Here is a 16,411-nt window from a genome sequence, read left to right as displayed (position 1 = left end):
ATCCTTTTCTGAGTGCTGCTTCAGATATTGAAATGAATCGGTAAAGTAGGAATCTGAATTCATTCTGTTCCATAGAAAAACTAGAGAGGTGTTTTTGCTCTTCTGTGGGCATGTCTATATTACCATTTTAGTTTGGTTTGGGAGTGTGATTTTGAAGTGGATCTGCTGTTCATCCCTATTCAGCCCTCTTGGGTTCATGCTGGAGAGCAGTCCCCTCCATGCTCAAAATGCTTGCTATTGCTCACAGTCTTTTCCATTTAGAGATTTCTTTTTAAAATTCGCTTTCTCAATTCCTTTGTCTCAGCTTATGTTTCATTTGTTGTCACTTCTGCAGTGATATTTTCTTTTGCTTTTTTTCTTACTTGATAACTTTTTGTGCAAATGGATTTTGCATTTAATGTTGATGCGATTGCCTTGAATGAGATACATAGTTGGTATAGTAATTGCCTCTTTCATATCTATTGTCTGTACTGATAAGTGAAGAAACTTTCTCAGGAATTAATACTTTTCCTGCTTTACTTTGTTTTTGCAGTGTTCTTACCTCAGATACAAAATCAGAAAGTGTAAAGTTCGATTCTGATTATTACCTGAATTTCATTTTAAGTCTGCAAAATGGTTTTCGTAAGTTATAAACATCTTCAGCTGAAATTTATGGATTATTTTGATGATCCTGATGCCATCTGAAGTTGTAAAAGACATAATGAAATATAAACAGTAATGGTAAATTTTAGAATTTCTTCACACTGAAATTCAAAGGAAGGTAGGGTTAATGTTTTGGGAAAGGGTCATTACAATGAGCAGTTGTAATGTTCTGTCATCCTTCATGCTTGGAGTGTGATACACCTCTATTAAGCACTATGCCCTCTCTTGACCCCTTATTGGAAGAGCTAAACAGTTGGTATGGGTTTTAGTATGTCTTCTTGCTGGAAGTTAATTTATAGTAATGGCTGAGAGGAGTCACAATGTTCTACATAACATATTAATATTTGATTAATGTAGGACATGTTTGATTAATGTTGGGCAGGATATTGAATTATAGTCAGTGGTACAATTTTAAGAGAATGGATGAGGGGGGGATATATAGATATATTATGTTGACAGACTTGCTGTTATCAATACAATTTCAAGAATTTCTCAGATGACCAAGCTTCCCATTGGCTTAGAGTAACTCAGTTTCTCACAAAATTCTTGATAAAGTGGTGAAAATGTGTCTATGAAAAGGCCTCAATATTTAGGAGCTGTAAGAGAAATAAAAAAGATTGTTTTTAAATACCAGTGCTCCTTCCATTTTACCCAAACTTGCCAAGATTGACTGACCTGACTGTGGCTTGTCAAGAAAAGGAAAACGTTTTTAGTTTTTCTACAGCTTTATGGATTTAATGCTTTGGTAGAAGATGACCTGCACAGAAATATATTGTATTTTTGAAATGTGTTGAAAATACAAAAAATACAGGAGCCCCTAAGAACATAGGCTTTTGGGGTGTGTGGGTGGGAGGGATGTTTCTTGTTACCAGATCCAGACTAGAAATCACAGTATTGTGGTCAGGGCTGCTTCAAGTGTTCTTTTCAAGATTGTTGTACAGTAAGACTGTAAAGATTGTTGTACTGTAAAGCCTACCAGGGTTAGTCTCAGTGTCCATGGGCATTTTATACTGCCTGTGCAGGGGGTGGAGCCAGTGCAGCTGCCCTTGCTGGGCAGGGTGAGCCAGGCTTTGGCAGGGCTGTTAGCTCCAGGGGTTACTGTATTTCCAGGCTCACATCCAGCCCAGCGGCAGCACAGCCGCTTTATCACAGAGCAAAGCTTGTGACCCACCTAGGGCTCTGCAGAGCCAGCCCACTTGTTCCAGGAAGAACATGGAAATATGAACACTTGCAATTTATGTGCCCCTTACCTTTCCTATTCCCCGTCTATATTTCAGAATGCCATGATTCAGGGATCCAATGCCATTTATTGTGAACCTTATTATCAGAGGAAGATAAAAGATTTGACTTTGTCTAAATCCAGTCCAAGGCTCAATTGATGATGACTATTTTTGCAGGAAATATAAATATTTACACGTGACTAAAATGCACAAACACATATGAGAATCTTAAAGCCACTTACATTCATTAGCTCCTGCACAGACCAGTTTGGCTATTGAATTTCAAAGGGTTGCTTTACAAGCCCAGGCATGGAAACAACCTTTCTCATTGAGCCTGCACAGTGGCGAGAGTTACACACATCACTGAAAGCTACAGTCTACAAAAAGATAATTTATAACTTATTTCTTTAGCTTGAAAATAAAGTGTCATATAAAGAACCAGCGTGTTCAGAGGTAAAACTGTTTACTGTGTGCACAAGAAAAAATTTGTCTCACAGGCCATGCTGTCTTGCTTTCCTAAAGATGCAAATGACACTGACTAGGAAGTGCTTTATAAATCAAGGATCTTATTCCAGTTAGCATCATGTAATAAATATATTTGCCTATATATATGCAGATGTATATATAAAAATGAATAAATATTTAGATAAACACTGCTCATTTCCTCCTTCTTTCAAGGCACTTCAGGCCTACTGTGTAGTGCACAAGTACTTTCTCAAGCAGCAACATCTTAAAAGCTGTTAAGTGTGTCAGTGCTTTACACTGGAAAATTCTCTTGTAAAGCCAAAAATCGGCACCATTAGAATTATCCTAACAGAGCGCAAGCTGTCTTCTCAGAACTGTCACACTGGAATGTTCCTTGTAGGAATATATTGTTGGAATGTGCTCTACAGTGTTATAACATGTTTCTAAATTACAAGTACAGTGTATTTGAGTAGTTCTAACCAAAATATTATGTCTAATTTTAAAATTAAATATTTAGACCCAATTCTAGTATTAAAATGCTAACGTCTGTCATGCTTGTATTTATAAGCAGCCAGGACAAGCATTATTATTAATGACAGAGAATTTTAGTTTGCTTAGAGATAATTTAATTATAAAGAAGTGTTGTAGATATGACAATTTTTACTAGCTTATGTTAGAAGTATTTCTGACCAATCTTCTGCGAATATTGTGCAAAATCTGAGTCTGTGATCATTTGCTACTTATACAGCACACTTTTTACATCTAAATCAAAAATTCAAGGATCTTATGGACATGATTTTGTTTGAAAAGAAGATATTATAGGCAGACTTTTAAATATACATTTGTATTAATATTATACACATGTGTGATGAAAGTGAGATTTGGAAATAATCATAGCGTGAAATACTAGTTAATATATGTTAGTTGCTTTTGTATGTAAAGTCCCATGTAAACATGTGGTTTGAGTGGTTCAGATAGCTCTGAATGTCATGCCAGTCCCATAATTACAGGTTCCAATTTAATCTCCATTATATTTCTTCTAAAAAAGCCTGCAAAAACCCCTACCCTATTTTTCCTTTTGTGGATGTAAACGAGAGGATTTTTTTGTTTGGTTTTGTCTTTATTGTATTTCAGGTCAAAAACCACAGGAACATTCTCTGTGACCTATGTTGTACATATCAGAAACTAATGAGGAACAATTTTTAATGTATTGTCTAATCTGGAACAATAATAATCATAATCATCAGGAACTGTAGTGACAGGACAAGGGGAAATGGCTTCAAACTGAAAGAGAATAGGTTTAGGTTAGATATTAAGACGAAATTCTTTATTGGGAAGGTGGTGAGGCTCTGGAACAGGTTGCCCAGAGAAGCTGTGGATGCCCCATCCCTAGAAGTGTTCTAGGCCAGGTTGGATGGGGCTCTGAGCAACCTGGTCTAGCGGGAGGTGTCCCTGTCCATGGCAGTGGTGTTGGAATGAGATGGTCTTTAATGTCCCTTTCAATCCAAACCATTCCATTGTTCTGTGATAAGGGACTTGATTAGTCTGCTCAAAGAACTCTTTCTGTAATGAAAGCAAGAAATTTCATGTGCAATTTCAGAATTGAAATTAGAATAAAAATCTTGTACATTTTAGATGTCTTTAAGACATATAATATTTTCCCTAAAATTTGTTCCTTTATTTCTTCACTTGAGATGTTAAGCATGTAAAATAGCTTTCTGCCAGTCTTTCAAATTGTTCTTCCTCAATATGGCAAATATAGGTGGTTTTGTTTTGTTTGGTTATTTTGTTTGTTTGTTTGTGGTATGTGGGGTTTTAATCCTCCTTTCCCTTTCCCTTTCCCTTTCCCTTTCCCTTTCCCTTTCCCTTTCCCTTTCCCTTTCCCTTTCCCTTTCCCTTTCCCTTTCCTTTTTTTCTAACACCACTTTATACATTCTAACCCTGACTCTTGCAACACAGTAAGTAATATCCAGAATGGAACAAGTCTCCTAGTATGCTGGGTAGGTGGTAGCTGTTTCAGACTACAGGAAGTGCCTCCAGATGCTCTAAGCGCTTTGTAATTGTTGCTAACACATTGGGAGTTCTACAAGGACTTTCCAGCTCACTTGAATATTTGTTGTTCAAGAGAGAGGGAAGGAAGGTCACAAACATCAAGCAGCATGCAAGATAGACTCTACGGTTTCTTTTCCATGTTTCTAAATCAAGCAAAAAAATCTCAGTAATCCCCATAAGATTTAATTGATTAAATGTTAGCTTTTGGTCTTTTCCAACCAAAATGATTCTATGATTCATTGAACAACATAAAAGGGAACCAATAAAGTGAAGTCTGGTAATAAAGAACAAGACAGTTTCTGTCCTTTTTGCTGTCCTAAATAATGACTGATGGTATATAACTTCAAAAACATGTCACAGAAGCTCTCAGAGGCTTAGCTGCAATGATATAAACAGCCACTTATCTTGAAAACTTCCTATCATGCTATCAAGTTTCATATAGAAGACCTGGCACAGATGGTAGTTCTTCACTTCTGACTCTTCCTATCTCATTTGAGATGAGAGTCTCACCATCCTTTATTAAATTCTGTTATAGTCACTGAGCTTCAGTCAAAGAGAGTGAATGAGGTTAGCATTCTTTGGCTTTAGCAAGTCAAAATATTTCGATTAAAATTTTTCTGTTATGTTCTGCATGTCTATGCGGAAGGCCTGAATTTTTGTCCTGTGTGAACTTGAAGTTCCTTTTATTTATTTATTTATCCTGATATCTTATGTTTCAGTAGTTCATTGCTGCCCAAAATACTTTGTGCTATTTATGTAGGGATACATTTTGTTTGTAATTTAAAACTTCATTATTTCAAGAATGAGACTTTTTTTCCAATAAATTTTTCTCTTTTACCTAAACTCTTCTCTTAAGAGCAGCTGTTCTCAAAGACCCTAATTACATATATTGAATTTAATGAAAACCAGAGTCTTTCTAAAGAGGTCTGTAAACTGAAAAAATATTTTAAGATAGATTTTAAGATATTTTCTTGTAGAAACAACAAAGACAGATTGGCTCACCAGAAAATAGAGCTCAGACAATGAAGCACTGGAGAAATCTTAAACAATTATAGAAACTTTCTTATTCTATGCCAAGATTAATTCCAAATATTCTTCAAACTAAAAATGAGGAGAGAACAAGAGTGGGACACATTCAAAGCTGAGCTGTCAGGGTAATAGTTTGTCAGCATAGCTGTTTGAAATTCAATGTTTTCAAAAGGATAACCAGTTTTGCTGGAAAATTATTGAACTATTAGTACAATAGCATTGAATTCTGCTATTTATTTCATATAGTAGATAAAATTATAGAAGTTATGATTGAATAATAGGAGCAGTCTTCTTTCTGTTTCTTCATCTAGCTGACATGATTTTTTGTCACATTAAGTTTTTGTCATGTTCAAAGTTCATGTCTTGCATGAAATGGTAGTAGGGGTTTCCTCATAGCCATTGAACTACTCTCTACAGTGAGGTCAGAAACTACCTAGTCCTGGCTAGGCTAGCAAGAACTGGTTGGCTTAGCTACTGCAGAGTATATATGTTCACTGTGAGTAAAATGTACTTCCATTTCGTCCTCAATTTTTATTTGTCTGTGGTTATTTGAAATAGTTAGAAATGCTTCTAAATTACACTTAGTATATATGTATATAGAAAGCAAGAAAGTGCTGGGTAAAGAGAGTAAAAAAAGTAAGAATCAAAGGTGGGTATCAAGAGAATTGGAAAATATGTTCTACGTTCTTCTATTACGGTATAAAATGTAGAGTTATGTGAAGAGAACTATAAGGTATTTGAAGGATGTTTTAATAAGTCGTCTCTCTTCCATTTCAGACATGAATAGATATTCCACTTAGAGATATGACTGTATAATACATGATGAGTGTGCTTAGTATAAAGCTACCTCATAATTTTTTCTCATTTCTTTGTGGCCTTAAATAATCAGTGTTATTTAGAAATAGATATATAATTACCATTATCCAATGAACAGGCATTTGAAAAATGCATTTTTGTTCCCAAACTTACCTCTACTACCACTTGCTTGACTAGGTTTTCTTAGGATTTTGGTATTTTTCTTCTATTGTCAGAAGTAGCTAGAAACAAAACCTGCTACTCAATTGCACAGTTCAGTACTATTTATCTTCTTGCATGAACTGTTCTAGAGTACCTGTGCAATGATGTCTTCCAGAGTGTAGTGCAAATCCAGGCTTCAGTCAGCACACACATAACATTTTATATCAATTTTAATTATTTTAAAATTTTCAAAGTTAGCCCTAGATAAAAATCAGTTTGCTTTAACATGCTTAAAGTAAGATAAATGAAAATTTGTACAGTTATGCATGGAAGGAATGTTGTACAGTGATAACTTTATTGGAAGATTCCAATTGTGGGCTTGGGGATACAAGAACATATCTTTTATTCTGAGTCTTTCAAAGGGTTTTTACGTTGTAGCTGTAGGCAGATTGCACAGTAGACCCAGTGGAAGTTCAGGAATATGAAAACAATATTTAGTTGCAGAGGTTGCATCTCTTCCCACAGCAACTTATTTGCTATATTCACCTTGCATTTGCAGTTTCTTACACAAATGCAATTCATGCGCTAACTTTACCATTGTCAGGAATATCCCAGAAGTGGCTAGCCCAGACTTGTTTACACAACACTCTTTCACACTGATGTCCCTCATTTTACTGCCATAACTTCTCCTGTGCCTCTCCAGTTCCACCCCAGGCCTTAGAGTGGTTTTGTGCATCAGCTATCTGAAGCTTCCTGGGTGAACAAAATGCTTACTTTAATTATGAGTCTGGCCTGTGGTGAATGCTGTGTTCAGAAAGACTTTTTCCATTAAATTACTGATTAAATTTAGTAGGGGAAATAAACATTTGAAAGCAGTCTCTCTTCCCTGCGGCCATTCCCTCCTACAGAAAAGGTACAGGCTGGACTAGGTTTGTGAGACACTGCAGCTGGTCCTGGCAAGTGAGCTGGAATAACTTCCACCAGCAACTGCCCTGTTTCTGGACAAAAGGATCCTTTTGCATGTTCCCAGTATGTTTGATCCTTTGGCCCCAGCAATGGTCCATATGGCAAAACAAATGCAAATTGCTGGAATCCCAAGACAGGAGTTTCACCATTAACATTTCAGGCATTTTTCCTCAGCCTGAAGTGCTTAGCATGTGATGTCATATTTTCCTTTCTTCTTGCTCATTTTCCTTGTAGATAGATAGTCAACCAATGTACTTGCACAACAACCAAACAAGTAAAACACATCGCATAAACAACTAATATATTATTCCAGAGCAAATCTGTGTTTGTTACAATCACATAAAAACCATTACTATTTTAGCAGCTGTGTCAAAGAACTGATGATTTGACATCTCTTTCACATTATTTTTAAGTACAGGGATATAAGAATGTAACTCATCAATTCCTGAGATAACAAAACACAGTAGAAACATGCCTATTTAGAGCTCACTAAACTGAATATTTGTTTTCAAAACTTTTTTGAGAATTTTTCAATATTTGTACAATAGAAAGTGGATCATCCTAGATCCCCTTACTGGAATTTTGCAATAATTAGAATTTTTCTCACTTAAAATAATGAGAGTAACTTAATCAAAATAAAAGCCAACCTGAAAAAGAGAATAATGTGCAGAAAATGATGGAGCAGAAGGCAGGGCCAGTGATCTCAGAACCCTCTTGGTAGCTGCTTTTGTTTGCATTCTTCACCCAGTAAAATGCATTCATTTCCCTTAGTCACTGAATGCCACAGCCGTACCAGCTACATTACTTTAGTACTTCAAACACTTTTTGACTAGATGGTAACTCAAAGTCAGTCCGGGTCTTTCCCTTGCAGTTGATTTTGCTTATTCAAAGTCTGGATTTTTCACATATGGTTATTTTGTTTGGCTTAATTGTTTACTTTAAAATAGCTGCAAAAAATTTTGTGTAGAATTTGCTCTTAAGGTTTCACCAATAATAGAAGAGAACAGTTTTATCCTTATTATAACACTGAATGTACAGCAGGTAGGGATGAAAAAATGAGAAACGAACTCTTTGAGAAGTCAGAGTGCATTTTAAAAGAAAAACACCATTCTAAAAGATGCATAAGCATAAAAGAGTAGTGCAGAGAATTAGTTTAATGTATAATTTTCAAGTTCAATTAAAGTAACAAATCTAAAAATTCTCTGGCATATATTCTAAATTTTTTTTCTAAAGAGAAGAATTTGTACATTCTGATTGGAATATTTGTCTTCTGAGGAATTAAAAAGCACTTAAAAGGAAAGACCAAATAGATAGACATTTTCTTAAATCATAGATTATGTTTGCATGTACAGCAGTTGTAAGATGCAGTAGCAACTGTTTTTCCTGCAGAAGTTTCACTGCAAGATCAAAGAACAAAATCTCCAGTACAGCTTCTCTGTCACTGATACTAACTCAAAAGCAACATATTCCAACCTTTAATCTTTCAGTAGTTTCATGTACATCTTAACACAATTTCTTGAAGACCAGACAGAAAATATTTTTAAAAGTCAACATCAAAGCTGTTTTCATTGACTCTTGTGGGTTTGTTTATGCACTTTTCTTCATCCAGTGCAGGGTTTGCAGTTCGGGCTATTTTAGTTGACGGTGGGGGGGCTATGTGCAGGCTGATGGATTCAACAGCTGCAAATTACAGGATCAGCTGTCTGGAAGACTGAGTGAAGTGGGCAGTTGGCAGCCAAATGGGGTACAACCTCTCTAGCCTGAAAAATTCCAGTCAGTGCTACAGGAAAGCCCATGAGAGGATGACAAAATCTTTACCTTAATACCACAATGAAAATATGTAAAAATAAAAATGCCTAGCTGACATGTGAGATTAATGATCATAAAAATTGTTTTGGAAATGGTGCTTTCTAAAAATCAGATGATAATATCTTATGAAACTATATACTGTTAGAATGGGGAAGATTTTGCACACTTATATGTATAGGCTTTATATTACTATCAATGACCTGGACCTATGCTTATTTACAAATAGATGCCAACAGATTATTACTTAAAAGTGCATGATTTATTTTATCTACCCACCACTTCTGGTAAGAGCAACTGGCACTCATGACAGCATTTAGCTACTATCTTGTGATACTGCTGATCTTTATAAATAAACGCAAAGTGTAAAAAGGCACAAAACAGTGTTCTGCTGGTTTTGCTCTATTTAACACTGTCATCTACAAGCAGCTAGGAAGGATGAGAACAAAACCATATTGTACCAGGTCTTGATACTGAGCCTCAGTAAAATTGTGAAATAACATAACATAACATAACATAACATAACATAACATAACATTTTTGTGCACTATTTGAACTGCATTATTACAGAAAATTATTAAATTAAAAGCTGTGCTAGGTGCAATTATTTAATTTTACTGAATTATATGTAAATCTAGACATCAGGTACAGTAGTAAGAAAAAGTTTTACTAGAAAATGTCCAGCGGATTTAACATTATATTGTTTCCTCTTGAGAGGCTGGTTTGTGCCAGGCGAGTGTAGAGAAAAGGTACAAGTAAATAGGATGCAGCTTTATTAGTGCCATTCCTCTGAACACTAATCAGAATTAACTTACATGGCAAAACTTAGCATTTCTTTGTAATTATTTTCTCCTGAAGTCTAGCATTAACCTTTACAATGACAGTTATTAATGACAGTTATTCTGTCATTGGCACAGCCTTCACCTTCACACCATCGTATGACAGTTAAAATCAAATAAAGGGGATATCAATAGGAGTCTAAATTATTTTTTTACAAGCTTTATTTAAGCCACCCATTCTGCCTATAACCTAAATCCTTTAAGAGCTGGTACTTAGTCTTCTACTGACATGGTAGTCTTATATGATAAGATCAGGGAATGTGACCTTGGATGTGACCAAGTTTGGGCTTAAGTTCTCTCCATGTTACTGAAGCAGTAAGAAGCTGATAATTACCTTGTTAGTACATAAAGCACTTGGCTGTTGCTGTGTGCCACAGTAGTCTGTAAGCAAATAGGCTTTGCTTTTTGAGGAAAATGAGCAACTTCTAGCAAGCCATGCAAAAATTAACAGTGTATGTTTCTGAATATCTGCTTCTTTCAAACCCCTAGTGGTGCTGGGATTTGCATTTCAGTATAAAGTTGGTTTGTTGTGGAAATTTTGTCTACTTCAGAAATTTGAGGTGCTTTGGTAGTTAGCATAATGGGACATCAAGAGAAAACTTATTTGAAGTGTGGGTCTGAATTCTTGATTTATAGTATTATCTAGATTCACTAACCAATATTTTCAATACATTATCAAACAGTTGTCAGAAGACAATTGTCAGAAGACTTGTTCATTGATAGTTCTTTCTTCTTATGGCTTTGTTTTCAACCACTCTGAGAATTCATACGGTAGTTGAATTCAGCATGTAACTGTATGTATGAAGCTGGAATATATCAAAAACTTGTTTTGGAGTCTGGCATATCTTTAAGCTCGTTCACATAGAAAGTCTAAATGAAGTATATTAAGTATTTTTCTATAGACTGTGTCTAATTTACAAGATTACAGTTAAAGGACACAATCTATTTTTTAATCACTGAAATTAAAATTAATTAATTAATTAATTAATTCCTCTATTATGGCCAAGAGGAAAAGACATTAACAATCTTGGAGAAGTGAATACAAGTTCAGTTATACTAATTAATTGGAAATATTCTTTGAAACAACATAGAATTTCAGCTATGCTTTTCAGTCATGTGTCAGTTGTAGTTGGCTAAAAGGATAATATTAACTATTTCCAAAGCTCAGAGAGTTCTAGCTCTGTGTGTCTGTAGCATTAGATGAGCATGCTAATCTGGTAACTAGAGTGTCCACTTGCTCACCCTGAAGCGTGTGGATATTGGAAGCCCTGAGCACTAGCAGCACTACATCTTGGCAGGTGTTGTACTTGCAAGTACAGATGCTGCTTGTTACAGCAAGGCGACTGAGGACACAGGGGAAGAGATACTGCCTTTCTCTCAAGGCAGATACAATGATCTGCTCATTGAAACTCCAAAGTTTTGTGTTCGTCTGGCATTTTTGAGAACTGCTCCTGCAGAGGACTTGATGTAACTGTCAGTGTTTCATTAAAATGAGTAACTACCAATAGCACCTGATGACAGCTAATATTGTACTATCTATTGTACAAAAATATTTAATATTATCTAGAGATATGATTTTGGTTTAATATGTTACATATGTGCAATTAAATATTCAATACTTCGTCTTTACTTTCATACTGAATGTGCCAAATCTGAACTTAAAGAAATTACTGTATTATATTATCAATTTAGAAATAATCAGGTTTACTAATTTTCCTGTTATGCTATTGCCATACAAAACCCCAAGAGTATAACCAGAGACACAAAATTTCATTGTAATTTTCTGATAGAATTGTTTCAATAGGAAATTTGAAATGCAAAATTATGATTATTCTCACTTTTACTTGTATCTATATCTATATCTATCTATCTATATCTATCTATATTTATAAATGAGATTTCTGAAGGTTTGAATTAAATTAATTTTTTTTTTTTTAAGAAATAGGTTTCGGATTTAAATATGCTATTAAGTCACCTTAATCTTAGTCACTTCAAGTCACTGCCAGAGACGTAAGAGAAAAAATTTTAGGGTTCAGTGCCAATTTTTTTCAGTGTTTTAATCACATTTCCTTACTTGTATACAACATGCATTTTACACATTGTTTTCACGGAATTGTTATAGAGTGTTGTTTGCTAAATAGCATATGCCTAAATGTTCTTTATTATGGTGACTTGCCCTTTCACAAAGAAAATGAAGAGTAGACTGAAATTATTTTACTCTGCATGCAGCACAACCATAGTAATCTGTAATTAATTTTAAATTTGGAGGATACCATCCCATCAAAAGTTTAGCTTTATAACCTGGTAATCCATATTTTCTTTCTCCTTTCTCAACACAGCTGTTCACAGCATTTCTGTTTTCCCTCTTTCTCCTTTTCCACCCATCTTCTGCTCAGTTTTGTCCCCAGAGCAAGACTATATAAAAATCAGCACCCTGTCACCATCACAGTCAGCAGTGGGTAGCAGAAATAGCTTATTCCCATTGAGTCTATCCCAGAATTTTGTCCTTCTTGGTTATAGAGGTTAGATTTGAATTCTGTCCAAATGAATTTTTTTGATGATGGCACAGACCAGATTCTTTGTATTTTAACTAGTGTGTGTGTGTGTGTGTGTATGTGTGTGTGTGTGTGGAGCAGAGAGGGAGACAGCTCCTGGAAATCTTACCACTTTCATTCCTATTGCTGTCTTCTAGGATGTCACTTTATGGTGTTAGTTTTCTGCTTCTGATTCATGTGATCTTGTTGTGCCATCCTTCTTTATTGTATGCTGTCTCTGCACTTACTGAGCAGTACTGCCAAACAGGACAGCTGCTGGTTCAGTTGCTGTAGCATTGCCATGAATAAAAAAAGAGAAAAAATCTGTATGTATTAATTACAGTATATTTCCTCTATGAAAAATATTTATTCTGCATTTAATTAAAAGTACATGAAAAATAGATCTGATCCATGAAAGGACCATGCCCATACCTAAATATCTACTTTATTTTTCCATTACAGGATATTTGTGAAGATATATCTGATCACGTTGAACAAATTCATGCTCTGCTAGAGACTGAGTTTTCCCTGAAGCTTCTGTCTTATTCTGTCAATGTGATAGTTGATATCCATACAGTGCAACTACTCTGGCACCAGCTACGTGTTTCTGTCCTGGTTCTGAGAGAGCGTATTCTCCAGGGACTACAAGACGCCAATGGAAACTACACCAGGCAGACTGATATTCTGCAAGCATTTTCTGAAGAGACTAAGGAGGTACAGTAACTAAATCCAATTAAAAGAATTTCATCTGTGTTCAAAGCAGCTCATCCCTCTTGCACATTTAAAATTGCTAGGATGACAATTTTAAGGATGACTTACTTCTAGATATTTTGCTAAATTTGTTTTAAATTATTATTTTTTTTAATCTTCAGCTGATATCTGTTCTTGTTGAACCAAGTTAGTGCAAACTAAGATCAACTTTCAGAAATGTTATGCTAGTGGCTAGCAATGTTTTCTCTTGATTGAGATATTTTTCAGGAAGGATTTGAAAGACTTACAGAGGTGCATCTGTTCCGAGATGTTCATCTGGTCACTCAGGTATTTAAGGTTTATAGCCAATTCAAAAGTTAATTTCAGTGTGCAGTGGTTTCTTCAGTGAAATTTAGACACTTCCTGCCTGCACACAGAAGTCTGAACCTTAAAAAATATTTCCAGAACTTTCCAGCCTAGGTCAACCTTCCTTTATAGCAAGAAGATTGTCTTTGAGTGGCAATTCTGCACTATGTCTTTACACAGTCACACATTTTGTCTGAGAAACAATGATGAAAGAATCATACATTGTTTACTCTGAGAGTATGCCAGATTCACACACATGTAAATGGTTTGTAAACCTGGGTTCATTTAACTAAAATGCCTTATCCTTTGAATTTATCGTTACCAAATTAACTTATCATTACCAAATTAACAGAAGAACTGGCCTAATTTTTTAAACTTAAAGAAGATGGACATTTTTAATAGTTAGGGTAATTAATGGTTAATAGACAGCATGTGGAGGATTTTTCATTTGATGGTCTGAAGATTAAGATAAAATGCTTTTATGATTAGATGCAATTACAGAAAGAGAACTCTAGATCAATGCAGTGAATTCTGTGACCTGTGTTACAGAGGAAGTCAGAAGTCCCCTAGACATGTCCTGAATTTCATAACACTCAAGTTCAAAGAGAATGTGAATATTTCTCTGCTCCATGTTGGGTTTTGTATTTGTCTTTGGCACAACAAAGTGGGTGGTCCAGAAATCAATGCCCAGAGATGCCCAGGCCCACCTTCCACACCCCCTCTTCCTGATGTGTACATACCTGGCTGCTTCAGATTCAGTTTCTGCTTTGCTCTTTTTGGTAAACTTCTGGCATGTCTGAAGGAAATCTACTCTTGTCTTAATATTCAGATTTGTGATTTAGTGGGAAGTCATTATTTTATGACAAGGCCATGGTAATTTCAAGACATAAAGAAGGTGCATATTCAGATACTAAGGAACAGGAAATGTTCCATCTGGATCTGATTACAACTGCTATAAAAACATCCTTGCTATAGAGAGAAGGACTAACTGGGGAAGGAAAGATTATTTTTCAGTGTGGAAAACACATGTGTTCAGGTAGGCTTACATGGTAATATAAAAGACAAAATATACTGACACCATTTTTTTTATCCACCCCAATTAAAACATAAATAATATTTGATAAATTTAATGGCTAGCAATAGCAGGGACACAAAGTTGATAACACGTTTCTGCCCTATTGCTTGAATAGGTTTGGGAAAATTGCTCTGCAGTTTCTAACCTTGAGGAATTCAAGCTTTTTATGAGGTATTATGATAGTGGCTTTAGTTGATGACTATAAAAAATAAAATAGAATGTAGGGGCAATTGTATCTACTCCTACAATTGTATCTTTTTGGTGTTTCTCCCCCATCCTTTCCCAGACATGACTACATTGTAAGACTAGTAAGTGCCTCATGATACAAATATTTTCCTTTAGGTATTTTCATGCATAGGTGAATAGTGAGTCTGTTTGAGAAAATCTAGAAACCTTTGCCCACACAACTATTCCCTGGAGAAACATCCTCCTAATTTTCAGTACCCCTTTGGGATTATGAACCAGGAATGCCAGTTTATTTTCTCTCCTAAGACTGAGAACTCCTCTGGTTTGCAATTAAAAGAAGGAAGATTTCACACAGTAATGAATTCTATTTTGAAATTCACTAGTATAGGACACTTAGAAGTGCAAATAAGTTTAAAAAAATGTGAATAAGCAAAGATTAGAGGAATTGTAACCTCCAGATGAGGAAATCCCTATGCTGCTCCCTATGGTTCGTAGAATCTGGGAGTGAGGGTAAAAAAGTGTGTAGAAGGCCCATGTATATATTCCCATGTCTTAGAGCTCAGCTAGCAGAAAATGTTTTGAACTGATGCAGAAACATGATACTGGGCCAGATGGAAATTTGATTTGAACAAATTTCACATGCTATGCTTTTCTGTAGTTCATGAACCTATAATTTCACAAAATATTTAGCTCATTCCTTAAGTCCAGTGTTCTGCATGATGCCGAAGAGCAGCTTTGGCAGCTGACATTAACCAAGGAGTTCCCTAGAAGAAGTGAAGTGCCAAGGCTTCTTTGGTGTTCAGTGAGACTGTTTGATCATGTTAATATTCACTGTCAGTTCATAGAATGCACAGTCAATCACAGCCCCACCTGGGCTGTATTTACACTGTAGCTGTAACACCCATAAATATGCACAAGCTGTCCTCAGCATAATGGACAGGAATAACCCTGGCAGACTAGCTACCAAAATCCACGAGTGTACAGCACAGGCTGCACTGCCTGGCTTAGGTACCCAGCTCACCACTGGGCAGGCAGTAAGTGTGCTTTAGGCTGGCCCAGCAGTGCCACACCCAACAGGATGCAGCAGGAAAGGGCACACAAAGTTTTATGGCTTGGAGGAAATAGAGGCAACTGTGATGCAAGCTGTCTGCTCTGACAGAGGTGCAAAATTAAGAAAATAATTGTTTTAATAAAAAAAAACTTTGAAAAGTTAAGATTTTGAAGGACCATTTCTCCTTCAGGACTTAACCAGAGATACTTAAGAAGGAAAGAAAAATAAGTTCTGTGCAGCCTGAGTTTTATGCCAGAATTGAGAAACCAGGAAAAAAGAAAAAGATCAGGCTTTGGTAAAATACAGCAAATTCCTGTGTTCTTAAACAGAAATATCTTACATATTGAATAAGTTCATTTGAAAAAGTGAAAAAAAGGGCTGAATTTTACTGCTTTAAATATAAATACAAGAAGTATTGGAAACAGCCTAGAGACCTTTAAAGGAAGCATTACCACATGAAAAGGGAAAAAAAAATTAACTAGGGCTTTTCTATTGGTAGTTGTACAAATAATTAATTTTTTTTCTGAGATAAA

At 35.6% G+C, this 16,411-nt stretch overlaps 1 protein-coding gene across 4 annotated transcripts in view; it reads left to right on the top strand.

The window, feature by feature from the left end:
- AKAP6 (A-kinase anchoring protein 6) overlaps positions 1-16,411 on the top strand; it is a 273,048-nt gene that overhangs the window by 72,362 nt on the left and 184,275 nt on the right. For all 4 annotated transcript variants that reach the window (XM_010392152.4, XM_039553019.1, XM_010392145.4 and 1 more), the window contains exon 3: positions 12,973-13,224. In XM_010392152.4, coding sequence (XP_010390454.3) covers positions 12,973-13,224 — 252 coding nt within the window. The remainder of the gene's footprint in view (positions 1-12,972; positions 13,225-16,411) is intronic.

This window comes from Corvus cornix, chromosome 5 (genome assembly GCF_000738735.6).
Source record: "Corvus cornix cornix isolate S_Up_H32 chromosome 5, ASM73873v5, whole genome shotgun sequence".
NCBI lineage: Eukaryota > Metazoa > Chordata > Aves > Passeriformes > Corvidae > Corvus > Corvus cornix.
Note: the sequence above shows the minus strand (reverse complement) of the source record. Positions and strands in the feature narration are given on the sequence as shown.